At 40.6% G+C, this 27,286-nt stretch overlaps 1 protein-coding gene and 1 long non-coding RNA gene across 4 annotated transcripts in view; one reads left to right on the forward strand and one right to left on the reverse strand.

Moving 5' to 3' along the window:
* CDC42BPB (CDC42 binding protein kinase beta) overlaps nt 1-23,602 on the reverse strand; it is a 118,079-nt gene extending 94,477 nt beyond the window's left edge. For all 3 annotated transcript variants that reach the window (XM_087952204.1, XM_026680181.2, XM_087952205.1), the window contains exon 1: nt 22,805-23,602. In XM_087952204.1, coding sequence (XP_087808330.1) covers nt 22,805-22,982 — 178 coding nt within the window. In that variant the 5' untranslated portion in view covers nt 22,983-23,602. The remainder of the gene's footprint in view (nt 1-22,804) is intronic.
* Nucleotides 23,603-23,672: 70 nt separating this feature from the next.
* Nucleotides 23,673-27,020, forward strand: LOC148133480 (uncharacterized). Its single transcript, XR_015746857.1, has 2 exons — nt 23,673-23,955; nt 26,649-27,020. It is a non-coding gene; the product is annotated as an uncharacterized LOC148133480 (long non-coding RNA).
* The last annotated feature ends 266 nt before the right edge of the window (nt 27,021-27,286 follow it).

Raw genomic sequence — 27,286 nt, forward strand, 5'->3', positions numbered from 1 at the left:
ACCTCCACATCCCCATTTGGCCACATCATCGCCAGTTTCTCTGTTTCTGTTATCAGAATACCCACTACCAGTATTGAGCACTTCCCTTCAGCCTCTCATTGGCTCCAAGGGTCTTCACAAAGGTTCTGGCAGCATTGATGGCATCTCTGCGTTCTGTTCCAGTGAGGATCCAATGCTACTTGGGCGACATTTTGATTCTGTCCTCCTCCATCCATGCGGCTCATCGGGATCTGCAAATTACCCTGTCATATCTCCAGTGCCACGGATTTTCCATCAACACCAAAAAGAGCCAACTCTCTTCCACAACCAAATTGCAATACTTGGGAGCAGTCATTGATACCACGTCGTGCCAGGTTTCCCTGTCTCCAGCTCGTGGAAAGAGCCTTGCAGAGATCATCAGCCAGATCCAGCAACATCAAACTGTCCCCCTGTCGCTGCTGTCCAAACTTCTGGGGAAGATGGTTTCCTGTATTGGCATCGTCCCGTGGGCTCGGCTCCACTCCCGTCCACTCCAATGTTTCCTGCTTCCCTACCAATGAGCAGGAACCAGCCACTCATCCATCAAGGTCCCGTTCCTGCCACAAATCCGGAGATCTTTTAATTGGTGGTGTTCCCCATCAATCTGGAAGGGACTCCTGTTCAGTGTCCCAGACAGGCTAGTGATAACCACCGATGCCAGCCTCCTGGGTTGGGGTTCCCATATGCAGGGCCAGATAGCTCAGGGCATTTGGTCCAGGTCAGAGCAGACCTTTCCCATAAATTGGCTAGAGCTCAGAGTCATTTTTCTGGCTCTCAAACATTTCAGGCACTCAGTGACCAGCTCTCATGTTCTAGTTCTTACGGACAACATGGCCGCAAAGGCTCATGTCAACCAGCAAGGGGGGACAAGGTCTAGAGCCTTCATGGGAGAGGCTCTACGGTTGGGGTTATGGGCAGAGAAACACTTGTTGTCAATCTCGGCGGACCACATCTCCGGGGTCAACAACTCCCAGGCCGACTGGCTCAGTAGGAGCCTAGTTGACCAGGCAGAATGGTCCATTCCTCCATCTCTATTCAGGGACCTTTCCCTCAGATTCGGAACACTGGAGCTGGATCTCTTCTCCACTCTTCAAAACGCCCAAGTCACTAGATTCTTCACCAGCTTTCCTTGCCAGGGAGCGGAGGGGACCAATGCTCTTCAGTGCAGATTGCCCAAAGGTCTCCTCTACTCCTTTCCCCCACTTCCCATCATTCTGGTAGTAATTCAGAAGATGTTGGAGGAATGAGCGGAGCTCCTCCTTCTGGCCCCCTATTGGCCAAGGAGGCCCTGGTTTGCGGACCTGGTCAACCTATCGGTGGCTTCTCCTTGGAGGATCCCACCCCATCTAATCTCCCTTCATCAGGGGGTTCTGCTCCACCCAGAGCCCCAGTGGCTCAAGTTGACCATTTGGCACTTGAGTGGCAGTGGCTAGAGGAGGCTGATCTTCCAGAAAGGGTCATCCTCACTATCCTGGCATCTCGCAAATCTTCTACAAGGCACATCTTATGATGCCACCTGGAAGGCCTTTTCCCAATGGTGCCTTAGGGACGGTCTTTCTCCTCCTTCAGCCCAGTTGGCAGAAGTTCTTAGATTCCTTCAGCATGATCTGGAGAAAGCTTTGGCCCCCAACACCTTATGCAGGCAGGTTGCAGCCCTCTCCTCGGTTCTTTCATGGGGTTCACTTCCTTCCTTATCCCATCACACTTCAGTCAGGAGGTTTTTGAAAGGGGCTTCCAACCTGCACCCTCTGGTGGTTCACAGGTATCCTTCCTGGGACCTTCATATGGTCCTTAATGCCCTTACAAAGCCCACCTTTGAACCCCTTAGAACAGTGTCTCTCCATTTCCTGACTCTGAAAGTAGTGTTCCTTGTTGCCATCACTTCTGCCAGGAGGGTTTCCGAGCTTGTTGCTCTTTCCATCAGACAGGACCTTTGTTCCTTTCACGATGATAGGGTTGTTCTTCATCTGGACCCCTCATTTATTCCGAAGGTTAACACCTGGTTTCACAGGTCCCAGGACATTGTGTTGCCTGACTTCTGTCCTCTCCCGCACCATGACTTTGAGCAGCAGTGGCACATGCTAGACGTAAGAACGGCTCTTAGAATATACATTAAGTGCATTTCCTCCTTCAGGAAGTCGGAAGCCATGTTTGTTTCCTTTTTCCCTTCTCACTTGGGGCACAAGGCCTCTTCTCCTACTATTAGCAGGTGGGTCAGATCTAGCATTGAGCAGGCCTACAAAGCTGCGGCCCTTCTGGTTCCCTGAGGTCTGACGGCGTACTCTACCAGAAGCACAGCCACTTCTGCTGCCTGGGCGATCCAAGCACCCTTGGAGGAGATCTGTCGTGCGGCTACATGGACATCCCTGTCTCCTTTCATCAGACACTACCATCTGGATGCCTTTGCATCGGTGACTACAGCCTTCGGCAGACAGGTGCTTCAACGAGTGGTTCAACAGTCGGTGTGATGAGCCGGATGAGGACCCGCCCATGGACATGCAAGCTTTGGTATGTCCCATCCTGGGCTCTCGATGCAGCATGGAGAATGGGCGTTGGTAGAAGTTACCGTGAACGCCCTTTCTATCTATGCTGCGAGAGAGCCCAGCCCCTCCCTTGATTCGTCCGGAGAGGGTAAGACATATTTCTGTATTTATTTTGTGCTTTCAGAGACACCTTTTAGTCTGTCAAATATCTTCGCCAAACCTGGGGTCTCTCCCGGGGGCTGGCTTTTATATCTTAGTACAGACTCAGCTAAATGACGTCATAGGAAGGAGTCAACCCATCCTGAGCTCTCTTGCAGCATAGATAGAAAGGGCATTCACTGTAACTTCTACCAACGCCCATTCTACATTCTGTTATAATAACTGTACCTTTTGTTCATTATATGTCTTGATGGTACAATTTACTGCTTAAAATCATTCTATCTATACCCATCTAACTATAACAAAACAAAACTCTGTTTTAACAACTCATCAATTGTCACATAAAAAGACCTACAAATAATTATGAGACATCTAGTGAAAATCCATCTAATGAAAACCTGAAACCCATCTGATAAAAAGAGGAAAAAGTTACAGTAATAGAGTTGCAAGTTTTCTATCAACATCATATAGCAAAAAGAAAGGCAATATGCATCCTGATGCACCAGGAAGCATTTTTTTTCTCAAACACTACAGCAATTTTTAACATGGTTGAATAGTTAGAACTTAGGGTAGATATCACTTAATTCTCCACTACATATGTCAAAAAAGAATTTATAGGATTCTATGTCTTTTAGGGAATGACTAAGCCCCCCCCCAAAAAAAAATTAGCATTTGCTTATTTAATTATTAGCATATTTCTAGGGCAACCCATGTAAACCAGATAACTCTGGGCAGTTTATAAAATATGTAATAAAAAGACCATATCAATGCCTTATAGCAACATCACATTAAAAATTGAGACTCCTTACATATTTAACAGCATAAAACAGAGCACACTGGTTGGGATTCACTAACATCATGGCTTTGTGCAGTCCCCCCTCTCCCATTTTTGGAACGCATATGCAATGGGAAGGAAGATATAGTATATCTATATAGTATATAATGGGAATAATGTGTGTAAGAGAAGCAGTGGACTCCGGAAACACAGAGTGTGGAGGGGTGAGTTAACTTTTAGAGAATCTCTGAAGCTTCCATTTTTCCTTCAAGTCAATTAAGAGCCCTGGTGGCACAGTGGTTAGAATGCAATATTGCAGGCAAACTCTGCCCATAGCCTGGAGTTTGATCCTGATGGGGCTCAAGATTGACTCAGCTTTTGATCCTTCCAAGGTTGGCAAAATGAGGGCCCAGATTGATATGCAAATAATGCTTTTACTGTAAAACGCCCAGAGTGTTGTAAAGTGTGATGGGGCAGGGTATAAATGTAAGTGTTATTACTATTGCCTTTCCATGATGAATGTCGCAAGAGCAGTGAGTCATGAGGAGGGTTATCAGGCTTGCCCATGAAGAGTTGAGTCACTACCAACCTTTAATTGGACTGTGGCAATAGGATCAAACAAGCTGGCAATGGGACAGCTTCCTGACAAGATTACAGCTTTATGTATTAAAACAGACATGGAATGGATAAGGAATCCATTTCATGTTAAATTGATACCTGGATAATGGCTAGTACCAACCGTTGCATAGATTGTTTATATTCTTAGAGATAACAGTTATCTGATTAGGAAAAAAAACTTTATTTTACCAGTAGTATTGGTCTTTGGACATAGCTTAGTGATAAAACACAAAGTTCACGTGCAGAAAGTCTAACTCCCAGTATAGAATACTTTCAAGTCAAAGTGCTAACTTCATGAGCAGATTGTGTAAACGTCTTAGTAACAAAGAAACAGTTTTGTATTTTCAAATAAGTTTCATTAATGTTGTCTTCATCTTTATAAGTAATGGGAGACTCATATTTGTTCTTTTTTTTTTTTTAGAAAAAACTTTATTAATTTTACCTTTAAAAACAACAACACAACTACAAATTATGTACAACAAAAAGACAAACAGGCCTTAGCATAGGCCGAGAGGGAAAGAGAGGAAGGCTTGAGAGAGGAAAGAGAGAAGAATAAGGGAAAGGTGGGGGTAGAATAGGGAAAACAATTAAAATAAAACCATATTTTTTGTGACTGTAAGATCCTTTCTTCTTCAAAAATGTCGTCGGCGGTGCTTTTCTTTATCTCTGCTTCGGAAGCCCTCGGCCTTAATTTTCCTAGAAGTGATCTATCTTTTGTTTAGCCAATTATAGCAAGGATTCCAATTGTTATAATAGGTTGAGGATTCTTTATTTTTTAATGCTTGAGTTAGTTTGTCCATTTCGGCGCATTGTAAAATTTTCTGGATAACCATATGTTCAGTGGGGATGGAAGGTAATTTCCAGCACTGGGCGAATGCCAGTCTGGCCGCGGTTAAGATATGAATTGTAATATACTTCGATTTTTTGGATATTTGTTTATCAAAAATTCCTAGAAGGAAGGACTCTGGTTTGTACTCAATTTGTTCCTTGGTTATCTCCTCTAGCCAGCGCCTAATTTTTTGCCAATACTTCTGCGTTTCCTTGCATGACCACCACATATGGAAGAAGGTACCTTCTATGTTTTGACATTTCCAACATTTGGGGCTTGTGTTGGGGTGCATCTTCGCCAATCTCGAAGGGGGCAGGTGCCATCTATAAAACATTTTATATGAGTTTTCTTTATAAGCTGCTGATTTCGTGATCTTAATGTTCCTGTTCCAGATCCTTTCCCATTCTGCTAGGGTAATGCTCCGTCCCACGTTTCTGCTCCACGCAATCATGTTTCCTTTGACGATTTCTTGTTCTAGTTCTGTTTCTAATAAATGTTTGTAAAATTTAGATATATTTTTTTTACTCGGTCCTAATAGAATTTTGTCTAAAGTCTGTAATTTATTGTAGATTCCAAATTCCTTAATGTCTTGTTTGTATCTACTATAAATTTGAAGGTACACCCACTGATCAATTATAAATCCTCGCTCTTGTAATTCTTGTCGTGTTTTCAGTTTTCCTTGTGGGTCTAATAAATTTTCGTACTTAATCATTTTAGTTATATCCAAATTATTAGGGTGTACTATCGCTTCCATTGGAGATAGCCAAATCGGTATTTTTAGATAGAGTTTTTTACGTACTTTTTTCCAATTGGTTAATAGAGAGTCCCTGATAAGATGCCTATGGAAATATGATTGCCTGGATTTCCCAGTTTCCCACAGAAAGGCATGCCATCCTTTCTGCATATCGTGGCCTTCTAATATTAGTGTTCTTTTGTTGGTTAGATTCACCCATTCCTTTATCCATAGTAGGGTGGCTGCCGTATGATATATTTCCCAGTTTGGCAGGGCTAACCCTCCTCTGCTTTTCAGATCTTGTAGGGCTTTTAAGTTAATCCTAGCTTTTTTCCCCTGCCAAATAAATTTCAGCGTTATCTTGTTTAATTCCATAAAAAAAATTTTATTTAATTTGATTGGAATTGTCTGGAATAAATATAGAAATTTTGGCAGAATATTCATCTTAATCAGAGCAATCCTGCCCAATAAGGAAAGTTGTAATTTACTCCAGGAATCTAAATCTTTCTTGAATTGTTGGAGAAGTTTGTCATAGTTGTTTTCTTTTAATGATTTGCTTTGTGGAGTTAGCCAAATTCCTAAGTATTTAATTTTTTTTGTCACCTGTATTGCCATTGTTGTCTCTAGCTATTTATTCTGGTCTCCTGTTAAATTTTTAGTCATTAATTTCATTTTTCCCCTGTTAATTTTAAATCCTGCGACTTCTCCAAATCGTTCTAGTTCTTCTAATAAGTTATGTCCTTTTTCTATGGGCTCCTCCAGAAAAAAAACCAAATCATCAGCGAAGGCTTGTACTTTATACTCTTCTGATTTAATCCTCAGTCCTCTAATTCTCGAATTTTGCCTAATGTACGTCAAAAGAGATTCTAGGGCGAATATGAAAAGCAGAGGGGAGAGAGGGCAACCCTGTCTTACCCCCTTTTCTATTTTTATCGGGCCAGTTTGTTCCCCATTTATTAGAATATTTGCCTGTTGGGTGTGGTAAATTGTAGTGACAATGTTTTCGAATCTGGTGCCGAGGTTCATATTGTATATTTTTTGTATTAAGAAATGCCAATTTAAATTGTCGAATGCTTTTTCAGCATCCAAAAACATAAATGCAAATTGTTTTTCCGGATGGGCTTCATAGAATTCTAAAATGTCTATCACTGTTCTTAGATTATTCTTAATTTGTCGAAATGGGAGAAATCCATTTTGATCTTCATGGATATGTGTGTTTAGAACCTGTTTTAATCTATTGGCTATTATAGAAGAGAATAGTTTGTAATCTGCATTCAGGAGCGAGATTGGTCTATAATTATTAATAAGTCTATGGTCTAAGTCAGGGGTGGGCAAACTGCGGCCCGCGGGCCACATCCGGCCCGTTGGTCTGTCCAATCCGGCCCGCCCTGAAAAAAAATTGCTGGCCGTGGCGTATTGCCCTGTGCCGCGTGGCCCCCAAAGCTGCAAAACAGTGCGGAGCACTCTCGGGGTAGGAAAGAGAAGAAGAAGTTTGCAAAGGCCTCGGCTGGGAGTTCGAAATCACCTTCGAGTGCGACCTCTCCGAAGGTGAGTCCCCACCGATCCCCCTTTTTTTCCGGGGCTTCAGGCTTAAACTTTGCAAAGGCAAAGTTTGCAGGCTGGAGCGTCTTCCCGCCGAGGAGTGGGAAGGGTTCCACCTGGCGGGCGGGCGGGCTGCTTGGAGCGGGCTGCTTGGAGCCACCTAAAGCTAGGCCGCTGCTGGTGGAGCCTTGCCCTGCGTGGGTGCCCTGTTTCCCGGCTCGGCGGTCCTGCTCGGGCGGCACTTTAAAAGCCTGCTCCCAGCACCCGAGCAACTTCCCAGCAACTTGCGGCTTCCTTTTTCCTCGCGGGAGCTCGTGCCTGGCCCCAAGCCGTGCGGCGGAGGGAAGCCCGGCGGGCGGGCGGGCTGCTTGGAGGAGGCGACCTGGCGGCTCCGGGTTTCCCCTTCTCCTTCTCTGCCTCCTTCTCTGCCTCTTCCCTCTTGCTCCTCACAGTTGCCCTGAGCTGGTGCAGTTCTTTACTTGGGCAGCCAGACGCCCGCAGCAGCGCCCGCAGCAGCAACAGGCAGTTCTGCCCGGGCTCCGCTCAGGTGTCCGGCTGGGGCTGTCAGGAGTTGCTACCGCCCGGCGCGGCTCGCGGCGGCTCCAGTCCAGCGTTGCCTTGGGAAGGGAAAGGCAAAACCAGGAGCCGCTGAGCCTGAGCCCCGGTGCCACTGCTGCCGTTGCAAAGCACCACCGCGGCTCTTCCTTTTTGCCTTTCCTTCCCGAGGCAACGCGGGACTGGAGCCGCACGGAGCCGCGCCGGCGGTAGCAACTCCTGACTCAGGGGCCTCCGAGGGGAGGGGAAGGAGGAGAAGAAAGGGGGCGATTCCCAAAAAATCTTGTGCTGACCCGCCCGTCTGTCAAATTTTAAAAGTCAATGCGGCCCCGAGCCAAAAAGTTTGCCCACCCCTGGTTTAGTCATTTTCAGACTAATCTCCAATTTTTCTTGTTCCAGTAAATTTAGATTGTGTTTAGTTGTTATTAACTGGTTCTGTATTCTTTGGTTTTTGGGATTCTTTTGTAGTTGGGTTTCTAAATCTTTAATTTCTTGTTGTAGGTTACTTTGTTGGGCATACTTTCTTTTATTTCTCATAGCATTGTAAGAGATTGTTGTTCCTCTTATAAATGCCTTCAATGTGTCCCATATATTTTGTTTCGAAGTTAGTTCATTATTATTTTCCTTTAAGAAGAAGTTCAGTTCTTCTTTCAATTTGTTAGTATATTCTTCTTCTTTTATTAAGTAAGTGTTAAGAGTCCATCTTTTCTTTGGTTTTCTTCTACCTCTCCAGGTTATTTGAATTGGGTTGTGGTCAGCCCAGTCGTTTGGTAAGATTTCGCTATCTTTGACTTCATTAATTAATTCACCGTTTATCCAAGCCATATCTATTCTTGTCCAAATTTTGTGTGGGTTAGAATAATAAGTAAACTGTTCTTTTTTGGGGTTTAGTTTTCTCCAGATATCTACCAGATTCAGTTCATTCATCATATCCTTACATGGCTTCGAAAATTCTCTTTTTCCTTTTTTGTTCTTACTCATGTTACTATGATCCTTCCGGTAGTCAGCAATAGAGTTAAAATCGCCAATCAGACAAATATTGCCTTTTTCGAAGTCTATTATTTTTTGGTGGAGATGTTTGAAAAATTTACCTTGATCATCATTTGGGGCATAGATTACTACCAGTAAAAATGTAATGCCATTAATCGAGATTTGTACCACCAGAGTTCTTCCTTCAGGGTCCGCCCAGATTAACTCCGCTTTTAAGTCATCTCTCACATATATTGCAATACCTTTCTTTTTGTGTTTATCTGCTGGTGCTGTGAATAATTTTCTCAGTTTCGGACAGTTTAGGAATTTCTCCTCACTTTTCCTAATGTGTGTTTCTTGTATGCAAATTATATCAACGTTTTGTTTTATTAGTTTGGTTAGAATCCTTTTCCTTTTAGATCTTGAATTTAGGCCGTTTATATTGATGGAAAGAATTTTCCTTCCTTCCTCCATTTACCTAAGTCTGCCTCACTTTTTGTCTCGTAACTATACGGCTCTCTTCTTGTGGTTGATATGGGGCTGTTTCTTCTCTTTCTTGTTGTAAGTTGTCTTTCCCTTGAGTTTGGACGGGTCTTTCTTCTTTGTTCCTATGGCGGTTATGATCTTCCTGCATGTTCCTTTGGGTATCCACCCTAGTGTGTTGATCCTCCATGGTTGTTAGCTGTTCTAGGAAGTCTTGTGCTTGTTCTATTAAATCTATTTTAATTTTTCTTCCCTTCCACGATATTAACATCCCTTCTGGAATTAGCCATTTGAATGAGATTTCTTTTTTATTTAAGTAATTAGCTAAAAATTTATATTCTTGCCTTATGGCCCTCACTTTTCTTGGAATCTGCTTAAGAACTATGGTCTCTTTGCCCTTATATAATATTCTCTCGTCTCTGGCCCTTCTAAGTATTAGGTCTCTCACGCATCTTCTTGAAAAGCGGATATGGATCTCCCTTGGGCAGTTGTGACGCCTTGCGTAACTGGTGTTCACTCTATAGACTTCGTCGAATTCTTTGAGTAAGTCATCTTTCTCTTTTTCAACTAGTTCAGCCAACAAACCTGCCATTAATTGCTCTAGTTCTTCAATTTTCTTCATTAATGTTGTCTTCATCTTTATAAGTAATGGGAGACTCATATTTGTTCAAAGGAAATTATTTCTGGGCAGCACATGTTTTAATAGGAATGTACACAACAAAGATTTCCCTTCCTACAATTATTGTGTTCAGTATCTTTTTTTGCTCTAATGAAACTTTCAAGTGAAAATAGGATAATTTTTATATATTGTCCCTCAAATATCAAGAGCAAGAGCAGTGTAAATTATATACAAAACTACAAGTGTTAAAAAATCAGTGTATATCCATCTCTATATCACCTCTTCCCCCAAGAAATTCTTTTATTTATATTCATGTTTCTAAACAATTAACTTCAGCCAGCTGTCACTTAGTTTAGACTTCATAACATTGTAGTTAATTTTTGTTCAGTGTCTTTATTTTACTATATACTTGACAGTTATTAAAATGTATTTCTAGAATACTGCTTTTTTGCAAAGCAAACATGCAAAATGGAACTAATTATACACAGTAAGAAAGACACAAAGAAATTATCTTCATTGTTTTCAAATTGACATAACATTAGGTTACTATGAAACTAAAACACCACTGTCAGCTGAGGAGCCAGAAATGCTATTCCTCTTTAAGTAGCGTTTCTTTTTTATTTTCCAAACTTTAATATTCTATGGAATTGATTTCAAAAGCTAGAATCTATTGTAGTGAAAACAGTCATTGATTTTCAATAAGTTATAATTAAAATGAAGAATTACTTTTACTAAGTGTTTGCTAGCCTTGTGGTCAAGAACATGGAAAATGTGCTACATCCAACAGTAGGAGTACAGATGTAAAAATTATAGCATCCCTCAGTAGAATGGACTACCCCTATAAAAGCTCTGCCAAAATCTGTTATGTTCTAGAATACATTTTGAGGCATTAGGGAACAGCAGACTAGACAAATATAGTGGCTAAGGTGTTGAGGTAAAAGTAGGGAGACCCAGATTAAAATACACTGTCTGCTATGGAAGCTTACTGGGTTAATTTGGACTAGTAAATTACTCTCAGTTCCACCTACCTCAGAGAGTATGGGGGAATGGGGGGAAATTAAAGAAGGCAGCACTATGTATGTCCTGAGCTCCTAAAGAAAAGATAGGATATAAATCTAACAAATATTAATCTGCTAACGCTGCAAGACAGTGACTGTACTTTGGAGTCCTTGGTACTCTCTGAGTTTGATTGTTTGCTTGCAGATGTTTCATTATTACTCAATTAGGCAACATCATTAGTACTAATGAAAGTGAGGTTTGCTCCCTGTTTATATACTATGGTTTGTCCTGCCACTATTGATGGAAGTTGTTTTTTTTTTAATCTCAAAAGGTTCTTGTTTAGACTAGAGTATTGCTTCCTGCTTAATTATTTGTCTGGATTTTATACTAGGAATAAGATTTTTTGCCTCTGAAGTCTGTTGCTGGCAAGGCTGTTTTCTGGTCTTTTTGTTTCCTTCTAAGCACTTAGCATTTGAGGGATAATGTCATTAAGGAGACACTGGAAAACACAAAGATAAAGATATAAAAGACAATTAAGGAAAATGGCAAAAAGGTTGCAGATTTGATAAGATATTAAGAGAACTGCATAAGAAGAAAACCAAAGCAGTGGGAACCCAGGAAAATGAAAGATTCTTTCTTTAGAATGGTTGGGATAAACTTTAAGTAGTATAGTTCAAAAGGAATCACAAAAGCAGGGAGGATTGAATATTTAAAAGTCTTAACTGAAATTGAGAAACTTGTACAAAACTCAACATTTGTTGAGCTTATTTATAAGTTATTGAAATAGATTTGGAAACCAAGCAAATTATAGGCTTTTATCATTAAATGAATGCAGAAATTAAATGGTACAATAACAGAAATACCAACAGAAAATAAATATTAAATCTACTATGAATATTACACTTAGAGAAAGCCAGTATAAAAAGTTTTACCACTGGTATATTACCCCATTGCTGACTATTAAGATAGATAAAGGTAGTCCTTGACATATAACCATCCATTCAGTGACCAAAGTTATAACAGCCCTGCAAAAAAGGTGCTGTATGATCGATTCTCACACTTTGCATCACAGCACACACACACACCCATGGTGGGCATGGTCATGTGATCAAAATTCAAGCCCTTGTCAACTGGCATGAATTTACAATGGTTGCAGTGTTTCATTTGCAATCTTCTCAGTCACTTTCCAACAAGTAAAGTCAATAGGAGAAGCTGGGTACACTTAGCAACCACATTATTCACTTAATTGTGGCAAAAAAAGATGGTAAAATCAGGTACCATGCACTTAAATGCATTGCTTTGCCTAGCAACAAAAATTCCAGTTCCAGTTTTGGTCATAAATCAAAGACTACCTACTGTACCTGTAACTCATTTTCTAAAAACTGTTGGAATGCAATATTCAGGCTGTATCATTTTTTCATATTTGCTGGCAATGCTATAAACTCCAACAAATTAGATGTCGGCTAAGTGTTGACAACAAGTTAATGACACTTAATCAAGAAAGACTATCAGAAAATTCCTTAGGTATCTTTAAATATCCTAACCCCAGGGGTGGGATGCTACCGGTTCTGCTCGGCTCTATAGAACCAGTAGCTCTGAAGAGCAGCAGACACAGAACCGGTTCTATGTCTGCTGATGTTTGGTCCACCCGCTGCCCACCTGTGCTATTACCTGTCCTTTATTTCCTACTTTATTAACCAAAGCTGGGACAAGTAACGGGAGCTCACTCCATTACGCGGTGCTAGTGATTCAAATCACCAAACTGCTGACCTTTCTGATTGACAAGCTCAACATCTTAGTCACTGAGCACCAACAAGTTGATGTTGACTCTTCTTATATCTTTGTTATTTGGGAAAGCAATATGTAAGACTTTATTTATGTAGCTTGAACAATTTGTTAATATTCCACAGAGACTATTTTATTATAGTAATAAGTATTTAATATATATTTAAGTGAACACAGTGAACAATAATATGACAGACACATATAGGAGAAATTATGTAAATGTTAACACCTTGATATTTGAAAGCTACCATGTACCACAGGAAAGCTTTAGTTATTGAGATAAAACAGAAATGGCCCATGTTTTAGGGACTTTTCTAGACAAGCACAAATCTTGTAGCATCCATTGAATGAAGGAAGTATTTTAGGGAGGTCTTACAGAGAGTTAAGAGTATAAAAAAAGATTTACAAAATTAATTATATCTTTAACTTAACAATAACTATCTTCTTGCAAGTAAAATATTATATTATTATTGGTGTTTATTGTTAAATATAAGCTGATTGTGCAGATGATCAATAATATTAAAGTCTGCTAATGTATACAAGCTAACATGATACCAGAGTAGAAATTATGCAGAAGCATTGGTACACTTGAATGTCATAATTTCCCATGTGGTAAAGCATGATATTCAGGGCTGTTAAACATATTTTCAACAATGCATTTAAACTGGAGTAAACCTCAAACTCCATTAATAAAGCATTATATAGCAAAGAGCCATTCAATAAGATGTAAAATTGTAGAATCCTAAGAAGGTTTAAATGTGAAAGTGGCAAGTTAAAAAAAAGCTATTAAAAGAGAATTGTATTAGATATACATTTTAAGAACATGCCCTCCTATTGGGCTTAGTGGGGAATTTGAAGGTTAAATATGCTGTGGCATGTTGTCTATTTCAGCTTTATCTTTTTTCTATCTTGGGATGCAGTTGATGTAACTAGTTTTAGTACTGCATTTTTAAATGGGGTGGTAATGTATACATATATAACAATAATGGTATGACTAACTAGTATTCCTTAATCCAAGAAAGGTGTGTTGAACATAGAAGTTGGTTTTGCCTGAAGATTATGTAAATGCAGGATGAAGAACAATGCTTGTTTTCTATTTGCAGTTTTCAGTATGCAAATAGGTTTTCATGTTTTACTGAATTAAATTTACCTTAGTAAACTACTGAAAAAGTAATTGCATCTGATCTGGTTGAAATATTTTAAAGATTTATACTTCACAATCTTTTCTTCAAATCTATTTACATTGGATCATACTTGATTTTCTGTCTATATAAACGGATTTAAAGGACTACTTTTGAGAAGAACATGAAAGGCACATCAACAAGCCCTAACAGAATTATTATTACATTTGTACAATGTATTTCTTCAGGTCTTAATAGGGATTTTAACTTTCCCTTCTTTAGACAACTGAATAAAGATACGCTGCATTTAGATCAGAATTGGAGAAGAATGCCTTGGATTGATACCCTCACTAGGCCTGTTTTAAGATGTTATCTGACATGGGTGTTCACATGACTCTGAAGCACTCTTGCTTGCTTTTGATCCCAGTGATGCACACTTCTACAATTGTATAATGCAATGATTTTTAGTCATGCTAATAAGAGTTTTATAAATGAATGTAAAGTATTGTGCGATATCTTACTTTCATTTGATACTGTTTAATATACCAGAAATCAACTTTTTTGTTGGTTTATTATCACATGTAATTATATTTTTCTAATAACCACTGAAATCAAAACAAGTGGGACTCTGCCAAATCTCTCAGAAAATAGTATTCCAATGTTCTGTTACTATCAAGAAGATCCGGTCTTCTGTGTATATCTCTTTCAGTTCTAATCATAAAGCTTGGCCATGTTCACACAGATGAAGGGAGTGTATAAAGGGACATTGGTCTTGGCCCACTTCCATCTTTAAAATGAATAAATGAGTTTTGTAATGGATAAATAACTGATTCAGCTGAAACACAATGTGCTCTAATTATTGAAAGCACTGTCAAGGTTTCTGATGGTTCCATTTTGTTCATTTGTTCCAGAACTATCTTTAACTATCTTTAAAAGCAATCCCAAGGAAAGAACTCTACAGCAACTCTATTTTGTGCATGAATAGAACAGGAATAGAGACTAGGGTTGATTTTGTAGTAAGGCTGCAATGCACAGAGTGATAAAGCTGCTTTTAGTAGCTATGACTGCTTGTGTATCAAGTATGATGTTAGATCCAGGAGGTTCTTTCACTATCAGTTTGATCACCGAAATAAGTGAAATCCCTTTCAAAACAAACTGCAGTCAAATTGACAAAGAGAATTTTGTCTGAAGGAAAGTGGGGTTTGGGAGGCAAATGCTTTAGGATGCTATTTTCCAAGGATGTACATGATAGTATTGGACTGCCCAAAACTGTTTCATTTCTCAAGGGCCATTATAAAATAAGCATTAATGCATGAACTCATATATTTCAATATTTTACAAAGTAAATATGTGTATTTATTTTCACCAAGCTATTGAAACCTCTCCAAAATATTATTTTTGCCTTTTCAGAAATATCATAGATTACATGTTTAAATATTTCAATATAAATGATTATAGAGATGTTTTATAATGTAACTGAACCTTTTAAAAAATCAATTCCTTTGAAGGAACTGATATTCAGGGTTGTTAAAAATGTCATTATTATGGCATTCAGTGAACAAAATTTACATTATAGGCACCTATTTGAATTGTTATTTCAAATGGTTTCATATCTGCCTGAAACATCAGTATTTTTGCAGGTCTGAAAGAAAAGCTATTTAGAGTTGATGCATAAATCTGTATTAACTATCCCTGCTAGGAATGTTCTTAAATGCTTGCACATGTATAATTAAACAGTAATAGAATTGTTAGTGACAGTTTAGTCGTTCCTAGGTAAACCTTGATAGTAGCCAACTGCATAGCAAAATAGTTGAGACAGATAGTTGGAATTAACTTAGTCAAGAATATAATTTTTGGGGGAATAATACTAAGATTAATTTCATTCAAGGAATAGGGTTAGGCAGGGGTGGGATTCAACCGGTGTTATTACCGGTTCGGTGATTATGTTTTACATGCACATGTAAATGTAAAGCTGTGCTGCTCGGACAGCTGATAAGTGGTGCGTGCAAGTGCGCAGCATTTGAAAAACCACTTTTTTCCTGCTTTTTCAACCTCAGCTGTGCCATGCAACCTCAGCTGTGCCGTACCATAATTACATGTGATAATAAACCAACAAAAAAGTTGATTTCTGGTATATTAAACAGTATCAAATGAAAGTAAGATATTGCACAATACTTTACATTCATTTATAAAACTCTTATTAGCATGACTAAAAATCATTGCATTATACAATTGTAGAAGTGTGCATCACTTGGATCAAAAGCTTCTGCCAACCTAGCAGTTGGAAAGCATGTAAAAATGCAAACAGAAAAATAGGACCACTTTGGTGGGAAGGTAACAGCGTTCCATGCTCCTTTGGCGTTTAGTGATGCCAGCCACATGACCACAGAGACGTCTTCAGACAGCGCTGGCTCTTCAGCTTTGTAAGGGAGATGAGCACCACCATCACCCCCAAAGCTGGAAACGACTAGCACGTATGTGCGAGGGAAACCTTTACCTAATTTAAAACTAGTTCTGGCAATTCAAAAGGTTAATAGAAAATGGATTAAATCCTCTCAACTTTGTCTTAGTAGATGGAGAGAGAATGATCAACTTTCAAATAGAGATCTGCTAAATGAATCTTACAAAATGCCTATGATTTCCACCATAGTTATGAAAGGATGCTGTTTCAGTGTGAGGATAAATGAATAGCTCTCTTTCCAAAGCTTATAGCACTACATTAAACAAACATTGGCTAGAGATTTTGATTATTGTGCTACTGTGAGACACTTTCTTTTGTGCAGGACTCTGGAACTGTGTCTTTTCCTATAATCCTAATTGTTGATATGCTTCCAAAAAATAATGCCCTTGCTTTGATCAAGCTTCTTCATCTATACTTGTCTATACTATTTCTTCTCTCATCATTGTTAGGCTCCTTCCTCCTAGTCAGGCTGATCCTCATCACTACATATCTGGAGTTGTTGAGAACTCTGGATTCCAGGATTTGGATCTGTAAAACTTCTTTTCCTTCATGTCTATTTTATTTTATTTTATGTATTTTTCACATTTCTGAACTATTTTTTATTTATTTAGACAATTTATATAGCTGTCCATCTTGTAGGACCGCAGAGCCATTTGTGTGGACACGCGAGCCCCAGCCAAAGTTACCTGCACTGCGCACGCGTGTGCCTCCCAACTGATTTTCGGCCCAGTTGAGGCCGTTTTCGCCCTCCAGGAGGCTCGAGGGAAGCCTCTGCAGCCTCAGGAGGCTGAAAAACAGGCCTTCAGGAAATACCAGAAGTGCCCGTTTTCAGCCTCCAGAGGGCCTCTACAGCCCAGGGGAGGTCATTTTCGCCCTCCTGGAGGCTCGAAGAAAGCCTCTGGAGCTTCGGGAGGCCGAAAAATGGGGCTTCCGGAATGCTGGAAGTGCCAAAATGGGCCCGCTTTCAGCTTTCAGCCTCCCCCGGGCTCCAGAGGCCCTCCAGAGGCTGAAACCAGGCACTTCCATTATTTCTGGAAGGCCCGTTTTTCAGTCTCCCAAGGTGCAGAAACTTCCTTCAAGCCTCCAGGAAGGCGAAAACGGCCTCAAAGAGGCCAAAAATCAGCTGGGAGGTGCGTGCATGCACAGTGCAGGTAAGGGGAAGGGGTGTTGCCTGTGCATGCGCAGGGGGTGGGGCACATTGCACTGTGGGTGCTGGTACGCACACTATCGCGCGTGTGCATGCTTTCAACACATCACAAGAAAAAGGTTCACCATCACTGTTGTAGGGTATAACTCTGGGTAGGTAACAACAGTGATAAAAGCACAAACAATAAAACCAATTCAAAAAGGAAAGAAACAAAAAATATCAAGCAAAACCAGGGACCCAATCCACAGCTATACCCATTGCCCAAGTTCCAATCTTATTGTCCCAGAGCCTGGGGAAAAAGCAAGGAAAAAGCGTCACCAATTTTTAGAAGGCTAAAAGGATGGGGAGCCTGCTGAATCTCAAAGGTGTTCCACAAGGCAGAAGCTGCTATGGAATATAATTACCGCTGCCTTTATTTCTGTCTTGAGGTACATTTGACATAAGCAATTTCAAAACTCCATTTTTGTATGTTGCAATAACATTCACCTATAACTGCCATGCTGTAATAATAAATCTATATCTCTATCTCTAGTCTTATGGTCAGGAAATAGTATATATTTAAGTTTTTGTTACCTAAAGTGTCTGTAGATACAATATGAAAAAAGTCTGTTATGATTGTGTTATTAAAGAAACTCATATTTTACCTTCAAAATAGTTTCAAAATCAGATGGCCAGAACAAGCTATTGAAGAAATAAAATAGGTCTGACTGCTGATTTAAGATCTCCTTAATTAAGTGTGTATGTTCTGGAGCCTATATAGGAAAAGATAAAGTTCTTCTAAGGAGCAGCTAATAAGTACAGGAACAGTATCTACATTGCATCTAAAGCATCAAGGAATGTAATGGCTCATGAGGTTAGAAGGCTGATGAATTGGCAGCCTTGCATTCCAGACAGGTTGCCACTGCAGAGCGGGGTGAGCTCCCATCACATGCTCCAGCTCCCCCTCCCCAACCCAGCAGTTCAAAAGCAGGCAGGTGACTGCAAGTAGATAAATGGATACCACTTTGGTGGGCAACTTCACAAAAGGAGCCCCCAAATGGGTGTCCCCTGGGTAACGGTGATCTCACCAACAAATCTTTTCACCACAGAAGCACTTTGGTGTTTCCAACACAGAAGTATTAGTATCCAAAGCACCCTTGTCCACTTCAGATACTAAATATTGTATTTCTGTAAAATTGTGTATTATAAAGTCTTAATTCTTAGCAAAGAAATTCATACTAATGACCAGGTCATGAGAATAGTTAGTTTTCTAAACTTGAGTGTACTGATATTTTCATTTTTCTTTCAAATGTGATATCTATATCCAGTTACCCACCATTCACTACAAAAGTGATTTTATTTTGAATTCTGCTCCTCTAAACTAAAATTGGCTATTATTTAGTTTATACTTCAGTCATCCCATAGTATATGAAACTGATTCACACTGAATTAGCCTCTTAAATCATTTTCTTTAGAATGTTTGGAATCTTCTAAATCCAAGGCATGTACTCTTTACTGAGCACTCAAACTTTCCCACTGCATGTACCTTGGCAAAAGTTCCTGCAACAAATATTGGCATCAACATATGAATTAATGTTCAACTATTTCCTAATTCTTCTACAATACAACTCAAATTAAATCGTATGTGTTTTTTAAAGAAAAGAAATAATGGCGGTGGCTAAATTGCCATGATAGTAACATAGTTGCATACCTCTGTCAATAATGAAACTGAACTAGTCCAATATCAGCATTGAGCATGTACGAATAAAATCAAAATTAGAAAGTATTTGTTACTAGAAATGAATGTTTTTGTCATCCAGTATAAATTAAGTCTCCAAAATGGAACACAGCAATTATATACATCAATTGCTTATATACTGTAAATATGAAAAAAAAAATCACAATTACAGTATACTTTATATCTGACACAAAACTAATCAATTCTATGAGCTTTCAAAGTAGATGTGTTCAAAGTAGGTAGTGTTCAATTATTCAGTTAAAGGGCTTATTGATGTCAATAGATGACTGCAGGAAATGAATCCTCTTAGTGGGTTAATGTAAAACAAAAAGCACTGGTCCATTCAGAAATTGAGAACCAGATGTTTTCACATTTTAGTGTTGTCTAAAGTGTTGTCTATCATTAAGAGCAAGTAAAAGATTCCTCATCACTTATATTCGTATATATCTCTTCCTGCATAATTCTTTTTTTAAAAAAAATTCTTGTAATAAAATGGGAACCCTTAATTACGGCTAACTGAAAGGGAAGCAGGTTTATATAGCAAGTTTAATTAAAGTTAAATTAATAATTAACTTTACATACTGTAATACAATAAATGTATTGTAGTGTTGAGTCCCAAAATACATAGTTTCACATTCCATGTCATTATTTTACTTTCTATATACAGTTTAATAAGCATAGCCTATTCTTAAATTATAGCTGTTAATCTGCAGCTATGTTTTGTAAACCTATGTCTTATATCTTATGCTGGTCAGTGATGAAAAACATGTGGATGGAATTTACAAAACAAAGATAAAGTCAGAAGTACTCCATTAATCAGTAATCCACCAATTAAAAAAACATTTGGGAACTAAATGCTAAGCTGATATATTCCAAAATCATGCCTCTTTCTAGGTACATTTTTTAATTTAACCTCTCTCTTCCCACCCACCCCACTCTTCTAAAAAATATCTTGGAAGTTTATGTGGAACTCAAAGCTTTTACCTAACATTTGAGGTTAGGAGTAACCTAACTTCTCATGAGAGAAGCTGTGTAAGAATTCTATTTAGACTGCAACAATTCTGAACAGTGGAAAAAGAAAACAGAACATCCATGCAGCATTTTTTTAACAAAATGGATATCCACGCAATATCAAAAACTGTTTGACCACTCAACCCAATATAGTACAATCAACACAAGCTGTAAAAAAGATAACACTGTCATACATCAAAAACATCTGAGAAACCACCAACAGACTGTTATGACCACATAGAATCAGTGCAGCATCCAAACCAACTAAAGCCCTCCAAAACATGAGTAAACCAAAAGACCCAGCAGACCCAAGAAGAAAAAAACAGGAGTCATCTACGACATTACAGTGTAAGGACTGCAGCAGCTACTATGTAGGACAAACAGACAGAAGACTAGCAGAGCACAGCCATGAACACCAATTAACAGTCAAAAGATATGATGAAAACTCTTTAATTTCACAACATATGGACAGACTTAACCATAGTTTCAACTGGGAAATGGTGACCATCCTAGATCATGCCAAGTTCAAAAACACTAGGAAACTCCTGGAAGCCTGGCACTTTGACAAACTGGCCATCACCAGACACTTAGACATAAACAACATCTATATACCACATCTGTATACCATGCAAAAGGGGCAATCAACAAACAAAAAGGGAACAAAAACACCTCCCCAACAGCAATCAATACCCAGATGAGAACAGATTAACACTAACATTAACATCAGAGCAACAATCAAGAAGTAAACAATACCCCAATCTAGGAACTGCCAAACAAGCTAACAGTAACAGCCCAACCAAAAAATCGTCAAGACCACTCCCACCAACACTGACAGGACAAGGCACTAAAATATAAATTGAGAGCAAACTCCACTCCTTATTAACACTGATAATTGATTATCACTGATTACCCAACACTAGTTTGGGTAATGAAATGTCTACCTGAAAACAATCAAATGCAGGGAGCACTAAGAACCCATCACTCAAAAGTTTTGTTGGAAAATCAAGTTCTGGTTGAGCCTGGTGCTTTGTTTTGCAGCGTGCTAACTTCCCATTCATTTTCTAAGTTAAAATAATCTAGAAAATAAAATTAGACAGGAAGGTTACTGAACACTAAAACTGGGTTGGTGGAATTTCTCTAGATCCCAGGAGTTACACTGGGGATTCAGAGCTTTCTTTTCCTTTCTTGATTTATATGCTTGTAATGGAAGGGGTTTTTTTTAAAAAAAAAGTTCAGAAAGGAATGGAGAGGTACAAGCATTTGTCTTCCTTCCCTTCCACCTCATTACCCTGTTGTGCTGGATTTCTTGAAACCTCCAATATTACAGCACACCAAGAAGATACATTGTATTCCTCAGTTACTAAAAGTAACACAGACTCCAAATTCTTCATTTAAACTACTTCTAGCTTTGAATTCATCCCACATCTCTCCTAATAGTCCATCTGGCTGTGCTATTAATGGAATCTAATCCATCCCCTCCCCCCATATTAGTCAGGATGACAGTCTGAACTGTCACCTTTAGGATATGAACACTTCCTTCCTACAGCTTTGAATATAAACGTGTCTTCTAACTTTTCTTCACTTCTTATGTCAGATACAGTATTTCTGTAAGAGCTGCCTGAGATGTGTTGATTAATTTTCTTAAACTGACAACAATGTGCAAAATCTTTCACAAAGTCTGCAATTTCTTTTCTAATGTATAGTACTTGTAGATTTAGTTCTCTGTTTTCTCTTTTGTGATCAGTAGTGTCTGAAGCTATTTCATATGTTGACAATTCCTGCCCTAAAATAGTGTCTGCTCTGATTTTGCAGAAGCAGCATATCTTTCATTACATCCTGTTCTCCTTAATTCACCTTTAACCAATGCAGTACTATTCTAACTTGTCCCTTTTCTTATAAGTTAGATTAGCAAAATCCATAATTCAAAGTGAATTATTCCCATATCCTTTGGCCTTACCATCTTCCTATTCATCCAGCTACCACTGAATTCATGCAACTCCTATCTCTGCAACCACAGAGCATTATGATTATCCAAAAAAAAAAGGGGGGGGGAGCTCTCCCAGCTTGGATAATACTTTGGCTCTTCTCCCTTCTTTGTAATTCGAATGCACTCAGTATACATCAGTCATATCACTGAGTGAAGACACTTTCCCTCATCCTCACTCTTACCACTCCCAAAGTCTCATAAGAGACATTTCTCACCATAAATGTCCATGTTTAGCTCTGTAAAAGCTTTTAGGATAGAAATGGTTCTCTCTTTGTTCACTGTTGCCACTGAACCACCCCACTTTATTGTTTAAGTTTCTGTTCCAAAGTCTACCATCCCAGTCTCCTAAAAATGAACCTATCCCGGATGATCAGGTAATAATCCTCACTTCTCCTGCTACTTCAGCCGATTTGACAGGGGATGCGCTCCTTTTCCCATCCTCCTGTTAATTAACCCAGCAATTCTTCCTTCTCACCTCCCCCCCCAAGCACTTATCGGCCAGATCCATCCTTATAATACATCTCCGTCTCAGGTTTCCACGAACTCCCCAACCCGATCATCTCACACTCTCGCTTCACCGAGTGGGCGCTCCCGCTTTCTCTCGCACTACAACAGGCTTTTTAATCGTATCCATTGCCTACGCGGAAACAAGTCGCCTGGAGTTCAACCGGGTGCGACCAGAGAGGAAGCTCCCCACCCCCAATTCGCCTAAACCAAACCAACCCAGCGATCCACCAAGATTTCCAACCCGGTTCCCTTACCCTCCCCCATGCCTCCTCCTCCTCTTCCTCACCCCACTCGAGGAAGTCGGAGACGAGCCTGTCCCTGCGAAGCGGCGAGTCGCGGCTGCACTCGGTGTAGAGCCCGACCAGGAGATCCAGCAGCCCCTCGACGCTCAGGACGTTTTCGTTGCGCCGGGGCCCATCCAAGAGCAGCTGCTCCAGCTTCTTCAGCCGCACCTTGGCCGACATGGTGGCGGCGGCGGCGGCGGGTGAGGAGGAGAGCGAGCTGAGCGACTGGTCGGTCAAGGCAGGAGGGAGAGGCCGAGCGAGGCGGAGAGGGAAGGCGAGGAGGAGGAGGAGGAAAGAGCCGCCGCCTCAGGCTCCGGGCGGCGGCGGCCAAGGCATCCGCCTATCCAGGCGCTCCCTTCTCAACGCCTTCCGACGGGCCCTGGGCCCGGCAAGGCTAGGGGGGCTGCTTCGCCTCCACGCTACGCCCACATTTTGCGAGGCCTTTCCGAAGAGCAGCTCTTCCAGCAGCTCCGCTCCAGGCCCGGCTGGTCCATCGGTTGGTCCCTCCCCTTCGGACCCGCCCTCTCACTTCGCCTGGCAACGGCTGAGGAGGAGGAGGAAGAGGAAGAAGAAGATGAAGTCCCGGCTTTCAGTTGCGACGGTCGCCGCTGAGAAGGCGGTGCGGCAAAGTCATGCCGGTGGTCAAAGCTGCCCTCAGCCCCCTCCCTCTAAAGCAAGGCCGCCTCTTCTCAACTCAGCCCCGCTTCTCTCGTCCGTCTCCGCCCCCACCCGCCCCCACCCCACCCTCTCTGGCGCTTGGGAGCAGGATGGAAGGCACTGGGCGAGGGCCCTGGAAAAGTGGCCCGAGAAGAAGCCGGAAGGACTTGGTCCTCGCTTCTTGCCGTAGTTCCTAAGGAAACGCTCCCGCTGGCTGTGAGCATCCGGGCAAGAGGAAACTCGGGGAGGAGGGGGAGGAGGAGGGAAGGGAGCCGCCACTGGAAGGCAGGGAAGAAACCCTTTTCGGCAGATTCGCGAGTTGCGCAACCTGGAAACCCTCGGGAAGCAAAACAAACCGGCCGCTTTTCTCGTCACGTATCCAAACCCTTTTGCCAAGTGGATTGAACCAAGCAAGGCACAGGAATTCCCGTCAGCATATTCGTGGCTCCCACGCCCCAAATGCTTTAGATTTTTTATAACTTCCTACTCGTTCCTGGTAAGGGCATCCCGTTTATAAGGACGGGCTTAAAATCCAAGCGATTTGAGTAAATTTAGCATGTATTCGTTTACATATTCGAGGGTCGGGGCGTTGTGCGAATACAGACCTGATCTTTTATATAGCGGATAATAACACTGGGCTTCTCTATTTCCATATCCCACCCCCGTAGCTTTCTGTGATTCGGCAGCTGAACGAGTGGCTGAGATTTTAACAAACTTATCAAATCCGCATAAAAATATATGCACGGCATTATTAAAATGTTCGGTTTCTGGTTTTGGTTGTTGTTGTCCAATTCTGATTTTTGCAGCCCAGATTCAGATTAACAGAGTTGAAAAGGGCCTTGCAGGTCATCTAGCTCTCATAGCTCTGATTAAACTGGAGAAGATTTCCAAGATACATTTTGGGGAACAGAATAACAGAGTTAGAAGGGATTTTGGAAGTCTTCTAGTCCAACCCCCTTCTCAAAGCAGGAGATCCTGACCTATACCATTTCAGACAAATGGCTGTCCAATCTCTTTTTAAAAGGCAAGCCATTCCACCAGGTAATCAATCGTTCTCACTGTCAGGAAATGTTTCCTTAATTCCAGGTTGCTTCTCTTCTTGATTAGTTTCCATCCATTGTTTCTTGTCCTGCCTTCTGGTGCTTTGGAAAATAGGTTGAGCCCCCCAACATTAGAACACTGCTCTCATATCGCCCCTAGTCCTTTTTTTTCCACTAGACTAGACATACCCAATTCCTGCAACCATTCTTCATATATCTTAACCCCCAGCTCTTGAATCAATAGCAATAGCTCTGAGATTTATATACCACATCATAGTGCTTTACAGCCTTCTCTAAGCCGTTTACAATATTAGCATATTGCCCACAACAACCTGTGTTTTCATTTTACCTAAGGATGGAAGGCTGAGTCATCCTTGAGCTGCTCAGAATCGAACTGAAATGAGCAGTGAGTTAGCCTGCAGTGTTGCATTCTGATCAGTGCGCCATTACGGTTCACTTTTGGTGCTCTTCTCTGCACTCTTTTCCAGAGTCTCTATATCTTTTTTTATATTGTGACTAAAGCTGGATGCAATATTAAAAGTGTTGTCTTATCAAAGCAGTATAAAACAAACACTTCATGTGGTCTTAATTTTATCACTCTGTTAATGCAGTGTAGGATTGCATTGGGTATTTTTTTTTTTTTTTGAGGCTGCAGCAGAGTGCAAGCTAGTGGTTGTACACTAGGTTCTCCAAGATCCCTCTTGCAATTACTGCTATTGAGCCAAGTTTCACCTAATCTGTACCTGTACATTTGGGTTTTTTTCTTGCCTAAATGTAAAACCTTACTTTTCTCTCACTGAATTTCTTTATGTTAGATAGGGTCCAGTGTTCAAGACTGTCGAGGTCTCTCTGGATCTTGAGCCTATCTTCTGGTTCTCCTTGGTCACACAGCTGTACGAAGCAGGACTTACTCTTTTACTTCCAATTCCCTCTTCCAGAATGTTTTTATGACATCTTCAACTAGACTACTCTGATGGGATTTCCTCGTGGTCTCCCATCTAAATAATAACCAGGTCTTACTCTTTAAGATTTCAAAATTAGCCAAATGGGGGTGATAGAGCCATTTAGTTGGGTCCAACTTGTGGATATCTTGAGATAAATTCTGTGTTTTCTGAAGGGCTGCTATGATAGGCTCCAAGGTGGGTTTGATTTAAATCAAGTCGATTTAAAACATAATTTTAAAAGAGCAACTCCTCTTCTGACCTGCTGTTGACTCACCGACAGTCCCAATATTGCAGAATATTTGTACCACTGTAGTATCACTAACTGTTCTTGTAGCTTTTTAAAATGAAGTTTCAAACTTCTGAATTCCTGTCAGTGAAATATATGTACGTATTACCTTCAATCTCTTTCTACTAGATGCTACACTTTACATGTATTAAGGTTATCATGGTCTGTTGAATTAAGCTTTAATTAGATGTTTCCCATATTAAGCAATATTCACATATGTTCATATATGACAATAACTGGATTCATAACAAACTCAGGCAAACTCATAATCAGCCCCAAATAGCATACTTCTGATGTTACATGCCAGTTATTTCAGCTGGGATTCTATAACCAATTGTGCTTTAGTCCAGTGATCCCCAACCTTTCTTATGCCGCAGCCCGGTATCCCCAACCTTTTTTATGGTGCGGCCCGGTACTGGCATTAGCTGGGCGCTGCCATCTTTTTGATGAAAAAGTGCTTCCGGTGACCTCACCGGAAGCACTTTTTCATGAAAAAGATGGCGTAGCGCTCGGTGAGCTTTTCCGGGTAGAAATGGCTTTCTACCCGGAAAGCACTCACAAGCGCTACACCGCCATCTTTTGATGAAAAAGTGCTTCCGGTGAGCTTTCTACCCGGAAAAGCTCACCGGAAGCACTTTTTCATCAAAAAAAGATGGCGGCGCCCAGCAAACCAGCGGCCCGGTAGGACTTGTTCCACGGACCGGTGGTTGGGGACCCCTGCTTTAGTCAACAAATTACAGATAGCATAACTATGACTAGAACAATGTGCAGACCATCTACCCTCAAGAACAAGGTGTTTGCATAATTCAAAATAGTGTCACATTTTCAGGTCGCTTTCTAAGATCATGCATACATAATTTCTGATGCAATGTTTCGAATGCTAGTCAGCTCATGGAAATCTCTTAACTATTTGCTTCAGGTGCTTGTCTGGGAATGAAGAAATCAGAGATCTTCACACATACAATGGCTGCCTGCGTTCAGCCTTGTGAATCATAGACTATGCAGGCTTGGATTGGGGTGGTACTGATAACTGAGGTGAATGCTAAAAATAAAAATGACTTGGCTATGAAGGGAAAAATATGTCCCAACAGTTCCTTTTTCCTGCCTGATTTTTCTGTGGAAAAATACAAACATGATTTCCTTATCTATCTTGTGAAATTATTCTAAAACTGCTTTTGCTAAACCTTATGTAAACAAAGTAATTTTTGGTGTGTCCACCAGCACCCTCCTGAAATATTCCTCAAAGTGCACATGTTTAACAGTAAATTTTTGAAAAGGATTTCTAAACTAAGGTGTAGTCTGGGTCTTTTGTTCTTGGCTGTTCTCCAAGAAATTTGGTAGATAATACAAGAGTGATATCCTGTGTTAGATGGCAACAGGAAGCTGTTTCAGGAAAGTCCACCCACAAAGATCATGGGTTTTAGACTAATCAGTTAAAGAAACCAGTGGGAAAATTGAGAAACACCAGTCCTCACATTGTAGAAACAACTCAGCTTACACCAGCTTTCATACACCAGCTTTCTCCAACTTGTTGCCCTTGAGATATTTTGGGAATGC

Source organism: Notechis scutatus, chromosome 1 (genome assembly GCF_049901735.1).
Source record: "Notechis scutatus isolate UNSWTSFEM ecotype Mainland chromosome 1, rNotScu1.2, whole genome shotgun sequence".
NCBI lineage: Eukaryota > Metazoa > Chordata > Lepidosauria > Squamata > Elapidae > Notechis > Notechis scutatus.